Raw genomic sequence first — 15,495 nt, 5'->3', positions numbered from 1 at the left:
TTTATCCAGAAAATTTAGTGCACCAAGTTTCTAAGTAAGAGTTTTGTTACGTACTTTGTATATTAATTCACACATTAATATTTTTTTATTTAAAAAAAAATATAAAAAATTTTTGACAAAAAAAAAATATCATATTTCATGAAAATTATTTTCATCTTCAATTTATATTATTTCGTTAAATATATATGTTATATATTAATATCGGTATGTAAATTGGTATACAAAATATATTTGCAAGAAGATTTTTCCATCCAAAAATCCTATATCTTGTTTGTTCTTAATGTGCAATCAACCCACTTTAAAAAAAAAGAAAAGAAAACACTCAATGAAGATTGACTCCCCAGCATTCACAAAACTGCCAACAAGTTTTTGCTTAAGAAATTTAAATTCCTTAGAGGTCGAGAATACAACAAGATCGAGGAATCAAAATCCAAATCAACCATTGCCACTCAAACTCACCCAACGCTAGTGTGTTTTAGAAAACAAAACCTCCTAGAATCTAAAAAGTAAAATGATATTTATAGTCGTAAAATATGTAAAAGTCATGCAATCTTTTTAAAAAAGTGAATAAATATAAGATCCACATTAAAAAAATTAATTTTTTAATAATAAATCTTATTTATTTTTAAAATTATTACACAGTACTTATGCACTCAACAATTATATATAGCATTCCTTGTTAAAGAAATGTTTTTATCGTTAAAGGTACTGTATTTGTTTATAGGGCACCTTTCGTAATATTTATTACAATTTCAGCCTAGCTAATTAACTCTCATTTAAGGAGGTAGAGCCCAACCATGCTAAACTAATTCACACGTGCATAATTATTTAAATCACGTGTGGCCTTGGCCTTGCTTGATCAAGGTGGAGCATACTTGATCTCACTATCATATCTCGACATTACTCCTACCATGATTTATGACTGTAGAGGAAGGAGATGGCTCATGTTGTCGGTCGTGGTAGATTTGAAGGTGGTATTGTACTCTACATATATATTTACTAATAATTATTTCACACTTGACACCAACTCATTCGCCCATGTCTCGTCATGAATTTTTTTCAAATAAAAATTAAGAAGTTTTAACTTGCTTTTAGGATCAAGTACAATAGCGATCAACATTAATAAATTAGTTTATCCAAGAATCTCTAATATTTATTATATTTCCTTTTTATGCTTGTAGCACACTCATCAAATAATGGTTCTCTTTTTACGTCGGCCTAATAAACTCTTTTTTTAAATTGACAAATTTCTTAAAAATTTATGTTGGTCAGGAGATAACAAATAACTAAAAAAATCTTGTAGTCGTATTATAAAATATTTTAAAAATCTAACAAATACCCACATTATCTAACACTCTTTAACTTTAGGAGGGCCCCAATGTCTATCATATAATAAAAGAGGAAATTGTAATTTCCATCCTCCATCCACCTAAAAGTCATCTCAAACTTTTTAGTTGTCTCTTCTCCAACATCATGTATATTGAATTTTATCGAATTGGCACATCAAGGAACAATATTTCTTTCATAATTACTTTTCTCATTTCCTTTTAAACTTATCAAATATTATGGAGAGACATGCATTTCAAACCACATTATGAATCATTGTATGGCATCATCACACTCCTTTAAACTCTTATAAGACTGTCTCAAATATTACATTATCACGTTGAAGAAGCATTTATCCACTATAACAGTTAATATTCTCTCAATACCTCAATTAAAGAAGCATGATTCCACATATTTTTAATAGCGTCCACTCGATGATTAACACTTAAATAAACATTTATGAGTCTTTTTTAATAATTTCCAATCTCTATAAAAAAAAATGTGTAATCAAACACGTAAAATAAAGATTTTGTACCTCTGTTCATATATTAGTAGTCAAAGAAATCCTTATATCACCATCTTTCAAAGGCTTTTTGAATTTAACTTTTGTCGATACAAACAATTTCATACAATTTTTGCAATTATGACATGACATAAGACCTTACACCCTGGCTCAAAAGACTAATACACTTTCTTAAACTTTTACCCTTCCACAATCTTCCTTAAATGACAACTCATTCATAATAATCATTATCTCGGCAATCGTCAATCTCACAATTTTTTATTATAAAGTAAATGTTTAGTTTCAATTTTTTACAAAAAGAAAAAACCTTAAAAAATATATAAATTTTATATATCTATATTTTGCGACGATGTACAAATCAACACATTAAAAATCAATAATAATTCTATGAAGACAATATCTTTTAAAAATTACTCAAGTTCTCGATTCAAACATGAAAATAGATAAATCTCTACAATAAAATTCTTACAACACATTTTCACAATAATGGATATTAAATACAATAATTGTATCTGCAAGCCTTGATCTACTTATCGGGGGATAGGCTGAGATAAGTAGAAAGACATTAAAAGAAGATCACCCATCTTCCATGTAGTATTTGTTTATCATTGCCACTAATTAATGTAAAAAACTTATCATTAATCCAAAAATTAATTAGAATGATTATTTTATAGTTTATAGATCCCATTAATTCATGAGTCCTTAATTTTTTACTGGATGAGGTATAAAAGTTAGAGTTTTGCTATCCAGCTATCTATATCGTATAACACGCTTGTTCTAATTTTTTTTTTTTAAATTTTTTTCAAATTTATTGAGTTATTCTATTCATCATTCCTATATCATATACTTGCTAAAGAAAATAAATTAAAAAATTAAAAATTAAAACAGTTGTGTGGTGTAATGATAATTAGTAGAATTTTAAAAAGTTATATTTACATCTTTAGATCCTCATATGTCGCATAAAGATTCTATACTTTTTTTCTTAAAAGAAAAGTTAAACCCAACCATATAATTTTCATATTCTAAAACTCATACATATAAACTCCAAATGCTAAAATCACAAACCCTACGCTTATGGCTGGTTTGGTTATACAAAATTAAACTATCTTATCTCATATAATTATTATAATTTTTTTAGATTTTCATACAAAATATAATAAATAATTTAATTTTTTTAAATTTTAAAATAAAACTAATATTAAAAAGTTATATTATTATAATATTTTATTTAATTTTTAATAAAACATTTTATATGAACACTACTACATTTTTTACTTCCACTAGCTACATTCGGTCAACCGTATGTCTGAGGTGGTGGTTCCACTCTGGGTGCATTTAAAAAATCACCGTCACAGGGTCATGGTAGTCACTCCCCGTTGGAGCGGACCTGGCCCAGAAGCTACAAGCATTGACTGAAAAACCACCAACATTGACAGGATATGGGGCCATTTTATCAAATCTGGCCTGACATGTTGCTTTGCAAACCACCCATCGTAAGCTTTAGGGCAGTTCAAAACAAATTGAAAAATTGGGCGAAATTTAAGGGTAGAGACCTTAGGCAATGGCCTAAATGGCCTTACCATTAAGTTGATCTTGTTGCTAGGGTGGATCTAGTTGCCTTGATGTGAGGTGGCCCTCGGCACCTAGAGTTGAGGTGGTTCTATGGCCATCTCGTACTAACTCCTAGTCTCATACTACTAAACATATTAGATTGATTAGAAAGAAATGTTATCTCTTTATTTTTAAGTCTCGCGTATTGTTTTTAGAAAAAAATAGAGCCTATTCTTAAAAAAAATTAAATTTTTATATAAATTTTAAATTTATTTATTTTTCAAAAAGAATGTAGAGAAATTATATATTTTATTACTGTAATTCAGTAAATATAATTTCTCTATATTTTTATAAAACGTGGGAGTGCATTGGACTGCCACTGCATACTGTAATGTATTAAGATAGAAAAATAATAAATACATAATACTTTATTCACAATCATGTTTTAAAATAAAAGGTATTATTGTAAAATATTATATAAAAATAATATCACTTTATAAAAATGCCTTCATTTTGAGTGTTGTGTGTATTTTTGCTCATTAAGATATCTTAATGTTCTGAATTCTGAATTCATATAAGATTTGTATGGTTTTAAGATAATTAATGCATATGGGGACTGCCGCGTGATCAGTGGATGGACCTGCAAAAAGCTCGAAGCACCACCTCGGCACTGCTGCATGCAGTCTGCATCAAACTTATCCATGACGCCTCTCTCATCTTCGAAGACTTTTCTCTTTCTCTCTCTTCTAAAAATTACTTAGGTATCTTTTGATTATACAGGTAAAATAAAATAAAATAAGATATTTTAAATAATAATAAATAAAATATTATTATAATATAATTTTTAAATATTAATTTTATATTAAGATTTAAAAAAATTAGATTGTTTATTATATTTTATATTAAAATTTTAAAAAAATATAATGATAAGTTAAAATAAAATAAGATAAGATGAAATTTTTAATTTTGACTAACAAAACAAGGCAGAAGCTTTGGCTTTCTTTCTTCGTTACCTTAACCTCAGTCGCTCAGTACATTTATAATTTTGAAATGTTCAAGTTTTTCAGCTTCTTTGAGCAGATCTGAAGCTAATTCGTTTAGTGGAACTCTCACACTGCTTTTACCGACTACAGGTGTCTCAGACAACCTGATTTCTGTTTCCTTTTTCTAGTTTCGCAATTCTCTAGTCTTCCCTTTCTTCTTGTAATGTTATTTTCTAGAGGTTTTTATTTCATTTCGAGGTTTTGAATTCTATGCTCGCTTCATCAACAAAATTCCATGTTTCTAAAGCCTATTCTGCTAAGTTAGCCGTTAAATTAAATTCGACGGTCCTGATTCGGCGGATCATATATAGGTTGTCTGCGTCAAACTGGGCCCATTGTGGTTATATCTCGGGACACTCTAGTAGCCGACATCGTATGTCTTTGAAGCCAAGTTTTCAACAGATAAATTTTTAACCGTTGGCAGTCTTTTTTCTTTCAAAATCTTGAAAACTTCCATTTTGGTCCGAACATATATATTCCTACGAATTCGCAGAGCTCCCCAAAATGAGAATGAATGAAACTTGTGGGTTTCTGAACTTCACTCTCTAGTAAAAGTAACGATGATTAGCTCCTATGGTGGTTGAGGAGTCTCTTTCGGATTTGCAAAAGGGTTGCTTTCTGTGAGGTTGATGAGCTTGTTTTCATTATCCCCATTTCATTTTTCAATCGTTTTTTAATAAATTCGAGCACTCAATTTGTCCCGGTCCACAGTATTTGCTGTCATACGTCGCGTCTGCACTGACTTACAAAAAAAAAAAGAACCTACAGCTATTATATCTGATGGGTATGCCCATATAATCTGGACTTCGATTTTCTGGGTACGTACGTTCTACTTTCGGTCTATCTTCCCGTCTTTGGAGCATGAAAAGTTTCTGAGAAAGGGTTTCATTTCGATTTTTCTATACTTGGAATACTTCTAAACTAACTGAAGCTTCTATATTAGTCTGTAAATTTTCCGATAAGCTCATGGAGTCATGGATTCTGTCGGTTTGAATTTTCCTGTTTCTACTCTGACAGGTGAGATGCTCATTTGCTGCTTTCATTCAGTTAGTACAAGCAATTTGTAGGCAACATTTTTAATTCCATTGGGCTCCTTTGTCTCCATCAATTTGCTTTATTCTGTTGGGGGAGCTGGGTCTGTAGGGACATCACTTTGAGGTAGCGCTGGTATCCAGGTGAGCGGTTGTCTTTCTTATTAGATGTTACTCTACTACCGTAACAGCTTTAAATGATCGTTGGTGTTGGTTTAACAAATGGCAGTGTGCTGTTAAGAAAATGAACAAGTGTAACTTGTACGGACAACTCGGCTGGTGGGCATCCTCGTTTCTCATGCATTACTGCATTTAAACTTTTAGTTGTGTATCATTATCTCACTGGGTGCAGCTATTCCAGCTGTAGCTGATCATTAATTATGGGGAGTGACTGTACCAAATGTTTGGGGTGAGAGCATCCTAGTTCAGTGAACTCTAACTTTATACTACTGGTAGATGGCTCGAGTGTTAAGTACTTTAGATCGGAATGAATTGGTAGCTTCAGATGTTTGTTGGCCAAGCATGAATTTTTCTGTTCCTGCTAAAATATTCAGGTAGATTTTTCCCCTATTTCTCTGTTTTGTACTTCAAGGTTTAGCCCTCCTCCCTGCTTCCTCCCCTATTTTATTTTAGAATAAATGATGTGAAGCTGAAAATTGAACCACAGTCGGTTGACTCGGTTGTTTTCAACTCTGCTTTGATGTCCGTCTTATTTTGATTTCATTTACTACTTCTCCTTCCCACTGCATGGATACATATATTATTGATGGAATTGAAATGTCATCTATCATTGGCTTTATGCTGTTTGGAGGGTTTTGAAATCACTGAAATTAACGTGTAAAGCGTGTCCCTAGTCAAGGTTGATTTAGATCATTCCCTGTCCATTATTTTGTTTTATAATTGCTGCAAGAGCATAAGAGTCTATGTTTCTTTTTCCTTTTCTTTTTTGTATATAGCCTTTTTTATACATTTTGTTTTCTTTTATTTGTTTTAGTCCACAATTGGCAGATCTGACTAGTAAGTTTAGAATGATTTTGGAACACACCATATGGTTAATTTGCTTTTACATGACGAGAAAATTCTGCTGTCAGTTGTAAGATGTTGATGTAGATATTCTCTCTTCGTTAATCTGTAAAACTAGGAAGTGCAAAGTTTTGATGATTTCCAACATTATAACTAATGGCCATATTTTCTTCCTTTTAGTGTGAGGGTGGGAATATATGAAGCTTCACACAGCAGTTGCCATTGCTTATCTCAGCAGCTTGATTTGGATTCAACAGATTCATTGTGGTTGGTATCAACAATTATATAATCACTCCAATTTATCTCTCATTATAGCAAGGATAACAATTGGAAATCAGACTGAAATGTTTCCCAGTAAGCTTGTGAAACTTAAAATGGCCCAAATCCTGTGAATTGAAATCTGTAATTGGTAATATTAACATGGAATGGAAAGGTCAACCAAATAACACAGTGGTTTCCCACTATGTTAAACTATTTGTGGCAAAATAGTGTTGCTTTTAATTCAGTATGTTAAGCGCTTCCTTATTTGAATTGATACGTTCCCCAGCATTGCTTAGTAATATGTGACATCTATGTATAAAAGCTATGAAGATTGTGTCTCAAGTTGAATATTTGGTTGCAGATGAACTTTCTGATACTTCTGGCATAAACAAATGGATATGTAAATGTTCTTATACATATCAAGGAAATCATAGTTATGCTGTTAAATCCAACTGTTCTACATCATGTGATTGCATTCCAGGTATGCTACTACTTTTATGGTATAAAGCACCAATCTAGAAGCTTTGACTGGCATGTTAAACAGCTGCTGCTGCTGCTGATAACATTTTGCAGAAAACACACACACACACACACACACACACACACACACACACTCATTCATTCCTCTTGGTTAATTTATATATAGAATTTCATGTGTTTGTGTTCTTAGAAACTTATACCAGCAGCAGCACACTTACCTGGAAAGAAGGTGAAAAATGGAAAGTTTTTTTCTTTTTTCTTTTTTTAAAAAATTTTTATAAGAAGAAATTTATTAAAAATTCACGTAATTAGGCATAGCCCAAGTACATAGAAAGTATAAAAGAGAAACACCTAATTACAAACTAAAGCTGAAAAACAGCACAAAAGTCATTGGAACTAAATCCATCCATTACAATAACCAAAGCCCAAAGCAACAAAGTATGAAAAAAGAAAGCCCTAATCCCATCCACCAAGCTTTCTCTATTATCAAAACAGCGACCATTCCTCTCATTCCAAATATACCACATAAGAAAAAGAGGAATCATCTTCCAAACAGCTGCTATTGGATGATTTCCTTGAATCCCTCTTGAACGGGCCAAAAGATTCCCCACTCTTAGGATCACCCAAGAAATGCCAGACTTGACAAGGACCTCATCCCATAAAGCCCTCAACACATCGCAATGAAGAAGAAGGTGATCAGCCGATTCCCCACACCTTTTGCACATAAAGCACCAATCCATTACAACAATTCCACGATTTCTCAGCTTATCAATAGTATTTTCCCATGAGCAGCCAACCACCTGAAGAATCAGACCTTGAGAGGCACTTTGCATCTCCAAATATTTTTCCAAGGGAAAAAATCACTAGAATAATGTGGCACCAAGACCTTATACAAGATCTAACCAAAAATTTCTTATTACCAAGCTGATTCCAGATTAATCTATCCTCCCCTCCAGATTTTAATTTAAGGCATAGAGCAAGCTGTAAAAATCAGTGATAGCCCCCGCTTCCCAATCTTGGGCATCTCTAATAAAACTTTTTGATAAGTAAATATAATATATTAATCAAAGAATAGGCAAAGCCTGATACAATGTATAGTTGCCCTAGCCAAGTAGGAGCAATAGATATAAGAAAATTATCAAAATCTATGCCATTAAAGTCGACCGCAATGCCCAAGTACAAAGAGTTCTAGTAAAGGAAGCTTTCAATTCCTCCATCGATCTCTCTTTGTCCTCGAACGTCCGATCATTACGCTCTTGTCATAAACACCACATGATGCATATAGAGATCATCCTCCACACCGCTTTAATCTGTTGGATACCTCTCAACACTGTCCAGCTGGCCAAAACAGCTACCACAGTCTTAGGCATAACTCAAGACAAGTCAAATCTACCGAGAACTTCATTCCACAACCCTCTCGCTATCTCCCAGTGTAGTAAGAGATGGGCCACAGATTCACCCCCCTTCCTACACACGCAACACCAATATGCGATAATCACCCTACGTTTCCTCAAATTATCAATTGTGAGGATCTTACCCAGGGAGGCAGGGCAGTCCACACAAAAAACGCCGCTTTCGGTGGTGCCTTATGTCTAAACAGCTTATCTCTAATAAAACTTACTGACCACTAAATAAGACAAGCAGTGTTGCTCATGCAATCAGCTACAGAAGCGCCTTTATCCAAAGCAATTCTAAAGAGGGAAGGGAAAGCAATCTTCAAGGCAACATCTCCACACCATAAATCATGCCAAAAACTGATCCAATTACCCCTACCTACTTCAAGTCTGAAATTTCTGAAGAATTTCCCCCATCCATTGCGAATGAATTTCCAAACTCCCACTCCACATGCCTCTCTAACCTCATTTGTGCACCAACCTCCCCAAATACTCCCATATTTGGCATCGATAACAATCCTCCAAAGAGCATCCCCTTCTTGATGATACTGCCACAACCATTTCCCTAAAAGTGCCTTATTGGAAGTTTTCAACTTTCAATTCCCCAAACCTCCCAAATATAAAAGGAGAGCAAATCTTATCCCACTTGAGCAAGTGGAATTTCTTCTCATCCTCCAATCCACCCCACAAGAAGTCACGGAATATCCTTTCTATTCTATTAGCCACTCCTGCAGGCAAAGTACATTTGCATAATAGTTCATTCTGGACAAAAGTTCAATGCTTGTAACTAATAATTCAGTTTTATTTTCCTTTTTCTTTTTAATTGAACCTTTTATGTATTACAAATTGAAATAAGCAATACATTTTTGTGGTTGATGGTTAACATAAAGAAGTGTGTAACTTACTTTTTTCTTGAAAATGTTAAACCAAACGAAATAATCTCATTAATATCCCCCTTTTGCCCAGATGAAGTATGCTGGAGCCATAGCCACTATAGTCAGTTTTTCAATGTGATATATATAGAGTATTTAATGGAAGGCGACTCTGTATGGCTAATGTGTATGTGTGTTTTTCTCATATACTTTGCAATCAGAACTCTTAGTAGAGATCTGCATATCTCAAAAGCATGTTTCGTTGAAGTAAAATACAATGACAGGCTTCATGGCGGATGGTGCAGGAGTAAAATATGGTAGCTTGGGGGGTGGTTGGGGTTTGTGAGGTTGATGGGCCTTAGGGGGGTTGTGGTGTGGAAGAACATCAGGAGGGGATGGGGGATTTCTATTGTATTATTAGATTTGAGGTGCGTGACGGGTCTCAAGTCAAGATTTTGGTATGATGTGTAGTGCAGGGACCTGCCTTTGAAGATTATATGCCCATAGTTGTTTTGTTCATCCCATTGTAAGGAGATATCAGTTGCGCCAGATCATTTGCAAAGTTTGGATACTATGCTCCCATGGAAGAACCTAGAAAAAACATGTTTCATTGAGTCCTTGCACATTTCTAGTTTATCAAATCTATTTAGCAAGAGCCTTTGCTTTGCATTCCAACAATTGTTTTACTATCTGATTTATAATCATTTTTTGTTTATGCATTTAATGCTAATGTTCTATTTAGAACATGTATCATAGGGCAGTTGTGATCACTTTGATATGCAACACTAACTGCATACATTACCCTCCAATGTAGATTCTGGAGGAAATGGGAGCACATGGACGTGTACATGTACTGCCAAAGGGTTCCCTAAGTTAGCTTCTGAAAATCTTGATACCAACTGTTTTACAGCCTGCCAATGCACTTATGGTATGTCTAATACTGTTTCCTTTTGAAATCCTCATTGAAATTCCCTTTCTGATAACTTAATCGCTTAATTATCACTCAATGGTGATTAATGTGATTGTATGAATTCACTGCTGAACTGGGTGCTCCATCATGCTCAAAGTCAGAGGATGGCTTATATCGGTGGTTGACCATTTGCTCTATTGCCAATAATGCTCAAATTTATATGCATTCATGTTTATTTGTGTTCGTGTTTGATTGAGGTATTTCATGAATATTGGTGCTTGAATCATCCGTTTTCTATTAAATTTATTTTAGAGATAAAGGTATTTGCTTGTTTAGATCAAGGTGCTCAAAAACTTCTTGGGTGTCTGATTTCTTCTTAACAGGATCTCTCAGCATGGCGCGTGTCTCAAAAAAGCACATTTCAAGCAAAGTTGTTGTTATTATTCTGTTACTGTGTGTTATTCTCACAACTTTTGCATTTCTGGCCTCTGCCTTGTGCTACATCTATCGAAGGGACAAGCGCCCTATTCAAGCACCAATGGTCTCATCTGATAAAGAAACAAGTTGTAATAGTGCTACCAACTTATTAAGTCTTAGGACTTCTTCAGCACTGGAAAGTGAAACTACTATAGATTTCTCCATAAGTACTTTCACAGGCAAGTCATCTTTTACAATGCTTTGATAAAAAAAATTTCCACATTTTCTTTAATGTTTATTTCTATCACCAGATTATGATATGAACCTGGTTTTAGTTCTGGCTTTTACCATTTTCTAATGTGCTTAATTTTACTCAACCTGGATTTGATAATCAAACCATTGTAATCTTCATTTTTTTTTTAATCTCATAGGATGCTTTCAGAACCCTTCTTCATTATTTAGAAACAGAAGATGGAATATACATGGAACTATCATCCAATTTTCATATTCTCAGTTGGAAAGCGCAACCAAAAATTTCTCAAACTCTAATCTTATTGGAGTTGGAGGAAGCAGCTATGTTTATCATGGTCAGCTCAGAAATGGCAGAACTGTGGCAATTAAGCGACTAAAAACTTGGGGAGAACCAGATGCAGAATCTCTATTTTTAACAGAGGTAATACCTTAAAACTTTCATATATAGGTTTTATTTCTTGGTTCAAACTATCTCATATATAGGTTTCTTAAATAAGAGTGTGATTTTATTTTCTTCTCATGAGGTTTGTGGATAACACCACTGAAAGAAAAAAAGAAGAGATTTGTGTGTAATTTACACTCTCTTTTTGCTCAGATTGAACTACTATCCAGACTTCACCATTGTCATGTGGTGCCTTTGCTTGGCTACTGTTCAGAATCCTTTGGAAAAACTACTGAGAGGCTGCTGGTATTTGAGTACATGCCTAATGGTAATTTGAGAGAATGTTTGGATGGGAACTCGGGGAGAGACATAGATTGGGCTACTCGAGTTGCAATTGCAATTGGAGCTGCAAGAGGCTTGGAATATCTTCATGAAGCAGCCGCTCCAAGGGTTCTGCATAGTGATGTCAAATCAACAAACATTCTCCTGGATGATACTTGGAGAGCAAAAGTAAGAATCTTGATTCTATTAGACATCTGTTACAATCATAAAACATCAGCAAGAGGGGAGGGGGAAAGACCATAGCCAAGGTTCTAAAAGGGATTTTGCTGGGGTGAACTTGCTTTCAGGGGTCTAATTATCCTATTAACGTTTTCATCTTCAGAGAAATTGGTTTTTTTAATCAGTCAACTGATTGCCTTGGGCACCTGAAGTTCTTTATTCTAGTGAAATATTATGGAAAATCTTTCAAAATAGGTGATGTTATAATCACCTAGCACCTGAAGTTCACGTGTCCTGGTAAAATATCGTGGGAAATCTTTGGGAAATAGGTGCTTTTAGAATTTCCTGTTTGGCTAGTGGACATACATAATATTCTTTTTTTTCTTATTTCCTTTCATACGTATTTACAGATAACTGATCTTGGTATGGCTAAATGCTTAAGAGCTGATGGTCTCCCCAGCAGTTCCAATTCTCAAGAAAAAATGCTAGGGACTTTTGGCTATTTTGCACCAGAGTATGCTATTATAGGAAAAGCCTCACTCAAATCAGATGTTTTCAGTTTTGGGGTAGTTCTTCTTGAGCTTATTAGTGGTCGGAAGCCCATATATAAATCAACCAACAAAGGAGAAGAAAGCCTTGTCATATGGGTATGGTAAATTCACGTTATGTTATTGCAAGAAAGCCATATTTTTAGTGAAATTTCTATATTGTCTGCTATCTGAAGGTTTTTTTTATTTCTTCTTCTTTCACTTCTAAGGATGGAATAATAAAAATATCAAGTTGAATTATCGGATGCTTGTATTGGAAAATTGTTGTATGCTAGGCACATGGACATGGTATTCATCTCCACCATTGTTTGATACACATTTGCACATGCATAAAAGACTCCACCTTCATTCACTACAGAAACTGTAAGCATCCCGATGATGTTCGGTAATTTGTTGAGAGCACAAGAATGCTATTTTGGACTTATGTGATCAAACAGATGAGCCTATAACTCCATGCCGGTCTGACTCTTTGCATCAGCATTTTTTTAATCTATCTAATTATTTGTTTATCTTTATCTTGCTAACTAAATTTTCATATTTACATTTGACAAGAATCGGTTATCTCAAGCACCTTTTTTGGTCATTCCGTATCTGCATTATATTTATTGATAAAATTTGATCATATGCAGATTTAATGTTGATGTAGCACGTATATCATTTGTGTTTGTAGGCTACCCCTCGTTTACAGGATAGAAGGCGAGTAATTATGGAGTTGGCTGATCCATGTTTGAATGGGAATTTCCCGGAAGAAGAGATGCAGATAATGGCCTACCTAGCAAAGGAGTGCTTACTATTGGATCCCGATGATCGGCCAACCATGAGTGAGGTTGTTCAAATTCTCTCAACTATGGCACCACAGAAATCTAGAAGGAGAAACATTCCTTTATATTTTTACCAGGTATTACATTTTTGCCACTATACACTAGGTACTTTTGACTTGGCCATCACATGTCTTACTTTTCTTTCTACTTAATCTTTGACACCCCCCCCCCCCCCCCCCTTCCCTTCCCCCCCTTTCCCCCCTCCTTTCTCACTACCTTTTTAAGGTAGACAACTTTATTAAAATATAAGAGGCATTACCAAGTACCAAGTACATGAACTATATGTTAGAAACACAAAAGTATAAAGGGGAAAAAAGCTTGCAAAACCGAAAGGTTGGAAAAACTTGAGGAAGCTGCTCTGGAATGGCATAGACTTTAGAAGTCCTTCAGCTCATACTTGTTCTTCTCGCAATTCTCAAAGCTACAAGCATTCCTGTCCCTTCATATACATTACAATAGGGAAATATCGGGGATCATTTCCACAGGGTTTACACTGACTAGGCTGTCAAACTGACATTTCCAACAAATAAAAGTTCCAACACCCATTGAGGCATGGCCAACTCAACCCAAAGAGGCTAGAAACAGCTTGGCAAAGAGCACTAGCTGCTCGGCAATGTAGCAAGAGGTGGTCAACTGATGTTTCAACTTTCATGTACATGTAGAGGTCATCCCCACAAGGGATAAGAAGTGGTTCACACATTCAGAGACCTAACAACCAAGTGGAGAAGAAGCCAGTCCCATCCAGTAAACGGTCTTCCCAATGCTCACTACAATTGTCAGCAGGTCCTATTGATGTTGAGGAAGCAAGGCTAGCCCCATTAACTAAAGAGTCAACTTCGTGTTACCTGCCAGTAGATGTTGACGGTATTCTGCGTAGTGAAAACAGCAGTAAGGAAGCAGATTCCATTTCGGCCAACTATATTCAGAGCCTGATACTCTTGAGTGCCAGTGTTAGGAGTTGCCGTGCCTCGGATGATGAGATGGTCGACTTAACTGAACCACGGTTCGAATCATTCTGTATGTCCAATATCAAGACCACTTGACGAAAACAACCCGACTTGTGCAGGGGGTTTTGGGAAAAGAGGAAGAAAACTCCACGGTTATTTGGTGTACGAGTTCGTTGAAATACATTATCGGTTGTAGATTGCACAAGAGGATATCAAAGAGAGGAAGCAAACAGATATTTTCTGTCCTTTTTTTCCCTTTGCTGTTTGTGTTCTTTCCTTTGAAGATCCTGTCACAGGCTTTTTCTTATTAGAAAATCATACACGTTTATTTGTTGTAGTTAATGTATATATTGCTCGTGCATGTAAATGAAGAGGAACCATAGAAAATTCACATGGTATGGGTTCAGTTCGTGAAAGATTTGATATACTTACAATTCTTACAACTAAGTGGTACCATATGCATTTTGATGTGAATTCTCAGATTTGAAAAAGAGAAATGAGAGTTATTATTGTATAACCAACTTGTTTACAATTATGTAATAAAATAATATTATTTTAAATATTATTTTGAATTTTACTTTTGATTTTATGGGTTTAAATTTAATAAATAATATTATTATATTTAAAATTGTCTATAAATTGAGGTTTGAGGGGTGATTTTAAAATCTCAATCTTGGATTTCTTCAGCTTGCGAATAAGTTGAAGAAAAAGTTAATAGCTTATATCTGAATGAATTATATTTCTCAAAATCAAAGGAGTTCTCTAACGAAATTTGAAAAAAGTCTTGATACTCTACATTCATTGTCTTTGTTTCGAAAAGGGTAGGGTGTAATGCCCCGGTCCCAGAGGACCAGGAAGTTAGTTCTTTTTACTCCATATCAACTCCACTAACACAATAAAAATAAACCAGGCACTCCATAAAACAACTTATTTGTTCCATACAAATATTCACGTCTTTCCACAGAAATACTAACAAAAATCCTTAATAAAATAGAATAACAACTCCACAAAAACTCAAATTACTCATAACTCGATGTACCAAAATAATCGCCAAACTTATTCATATATGATCATCAAACTTTTTCAATACTTCCTACTTGTGTTCTTCAGCTGAGTATATTCAAATGAAACAAAGTCCCAAAAAATAAGGCTTCGTCCAGCTCCCCTTGTGTTCTTCACTGCGTGCCTCCTGAAGTCCCCTGTGTCAGCTGTC

General features: G+C 34.5%; 1 protein-coding gene across 9 annotated transcripts; it reads left to right on the top strand.

The window, feature by feature from the left end:
* The first annotated feature begins 4,570 nt into the window (after positions 1-4,570).
* LOC122294362 (receptor-like serine/threonine-protein kinase NCRK) lies at positions 4,571-14,698 on the top strand. 9 transcript variants are annotated; one of them, XM_043103034.1, is made up of 12 exons: positions 4,579-5,261; positions 5,461-5,618; positions 5,704-5,753; positions 6,678-6,764; positions 7,120-7,239; positions 10,319-10,432; positions 10,798-11,070; positions 11,263-11,504; positions 11,679-11,975; positions 12,377-12,613; positions 13,185-13,412; positions 13,998-14,698. In XM_043103034.1, exons 4-12 carry the CDS (start codon positions 6,695-6,697, stop codon positions 14,376-14,378), a joined length of 1,962 nt encoding a protein of 653 aa, XP_042958968.1. In that variant the 5' UTR covers positions 4,579-5,261; positions 5,461-5,618; positions 5,704-5,753; positions 6,678-6,694; the 3' UTR covers positions 14,379-14,698. The 9 variants fall into 9 exon arrangements, with proteins under 9 accessions (XP_042958971.1, XP_042958970.1, XP_042958968.1 ...); XM_043103031.1 differs by lacking the exon at positions 5,704-5,753 and having other exon boundaries at positions 4,581-5,068; positions 5,155-5,261; XM_043103037.1 differs by lacking the exons at positions 5,704-5,753; positions 13,998-14,698 and adding an exon at positions 13,821-13,996 and having other exon boundaries at positions 4,571-5,261.
* Positions 14,699-15,495: the final 797 nt, after the last annotated feature.

The sequence above is a fragment of the Carya illinoinensis genome, chromosome 14 (genome assembly GCF_018687715.1).
Source record: "Carya illinoinensis cultivar Pawnee chromosome 14, C.illinoinensisPawnee_v1, whole genome shotgun sequence".
Classification (NCBI taxonomy): Eukaryota; Viridiplantae; Streptophyta; class Magnoliopsida; order Fagales; family Juglandaceae; genus Carya; species Carya illinoinensis.
The sequence above is the reverse complement of the archived record's forward strand: the minus strand, read 5'-3'. Positions and strand labels throughout refer to the sequence as shown.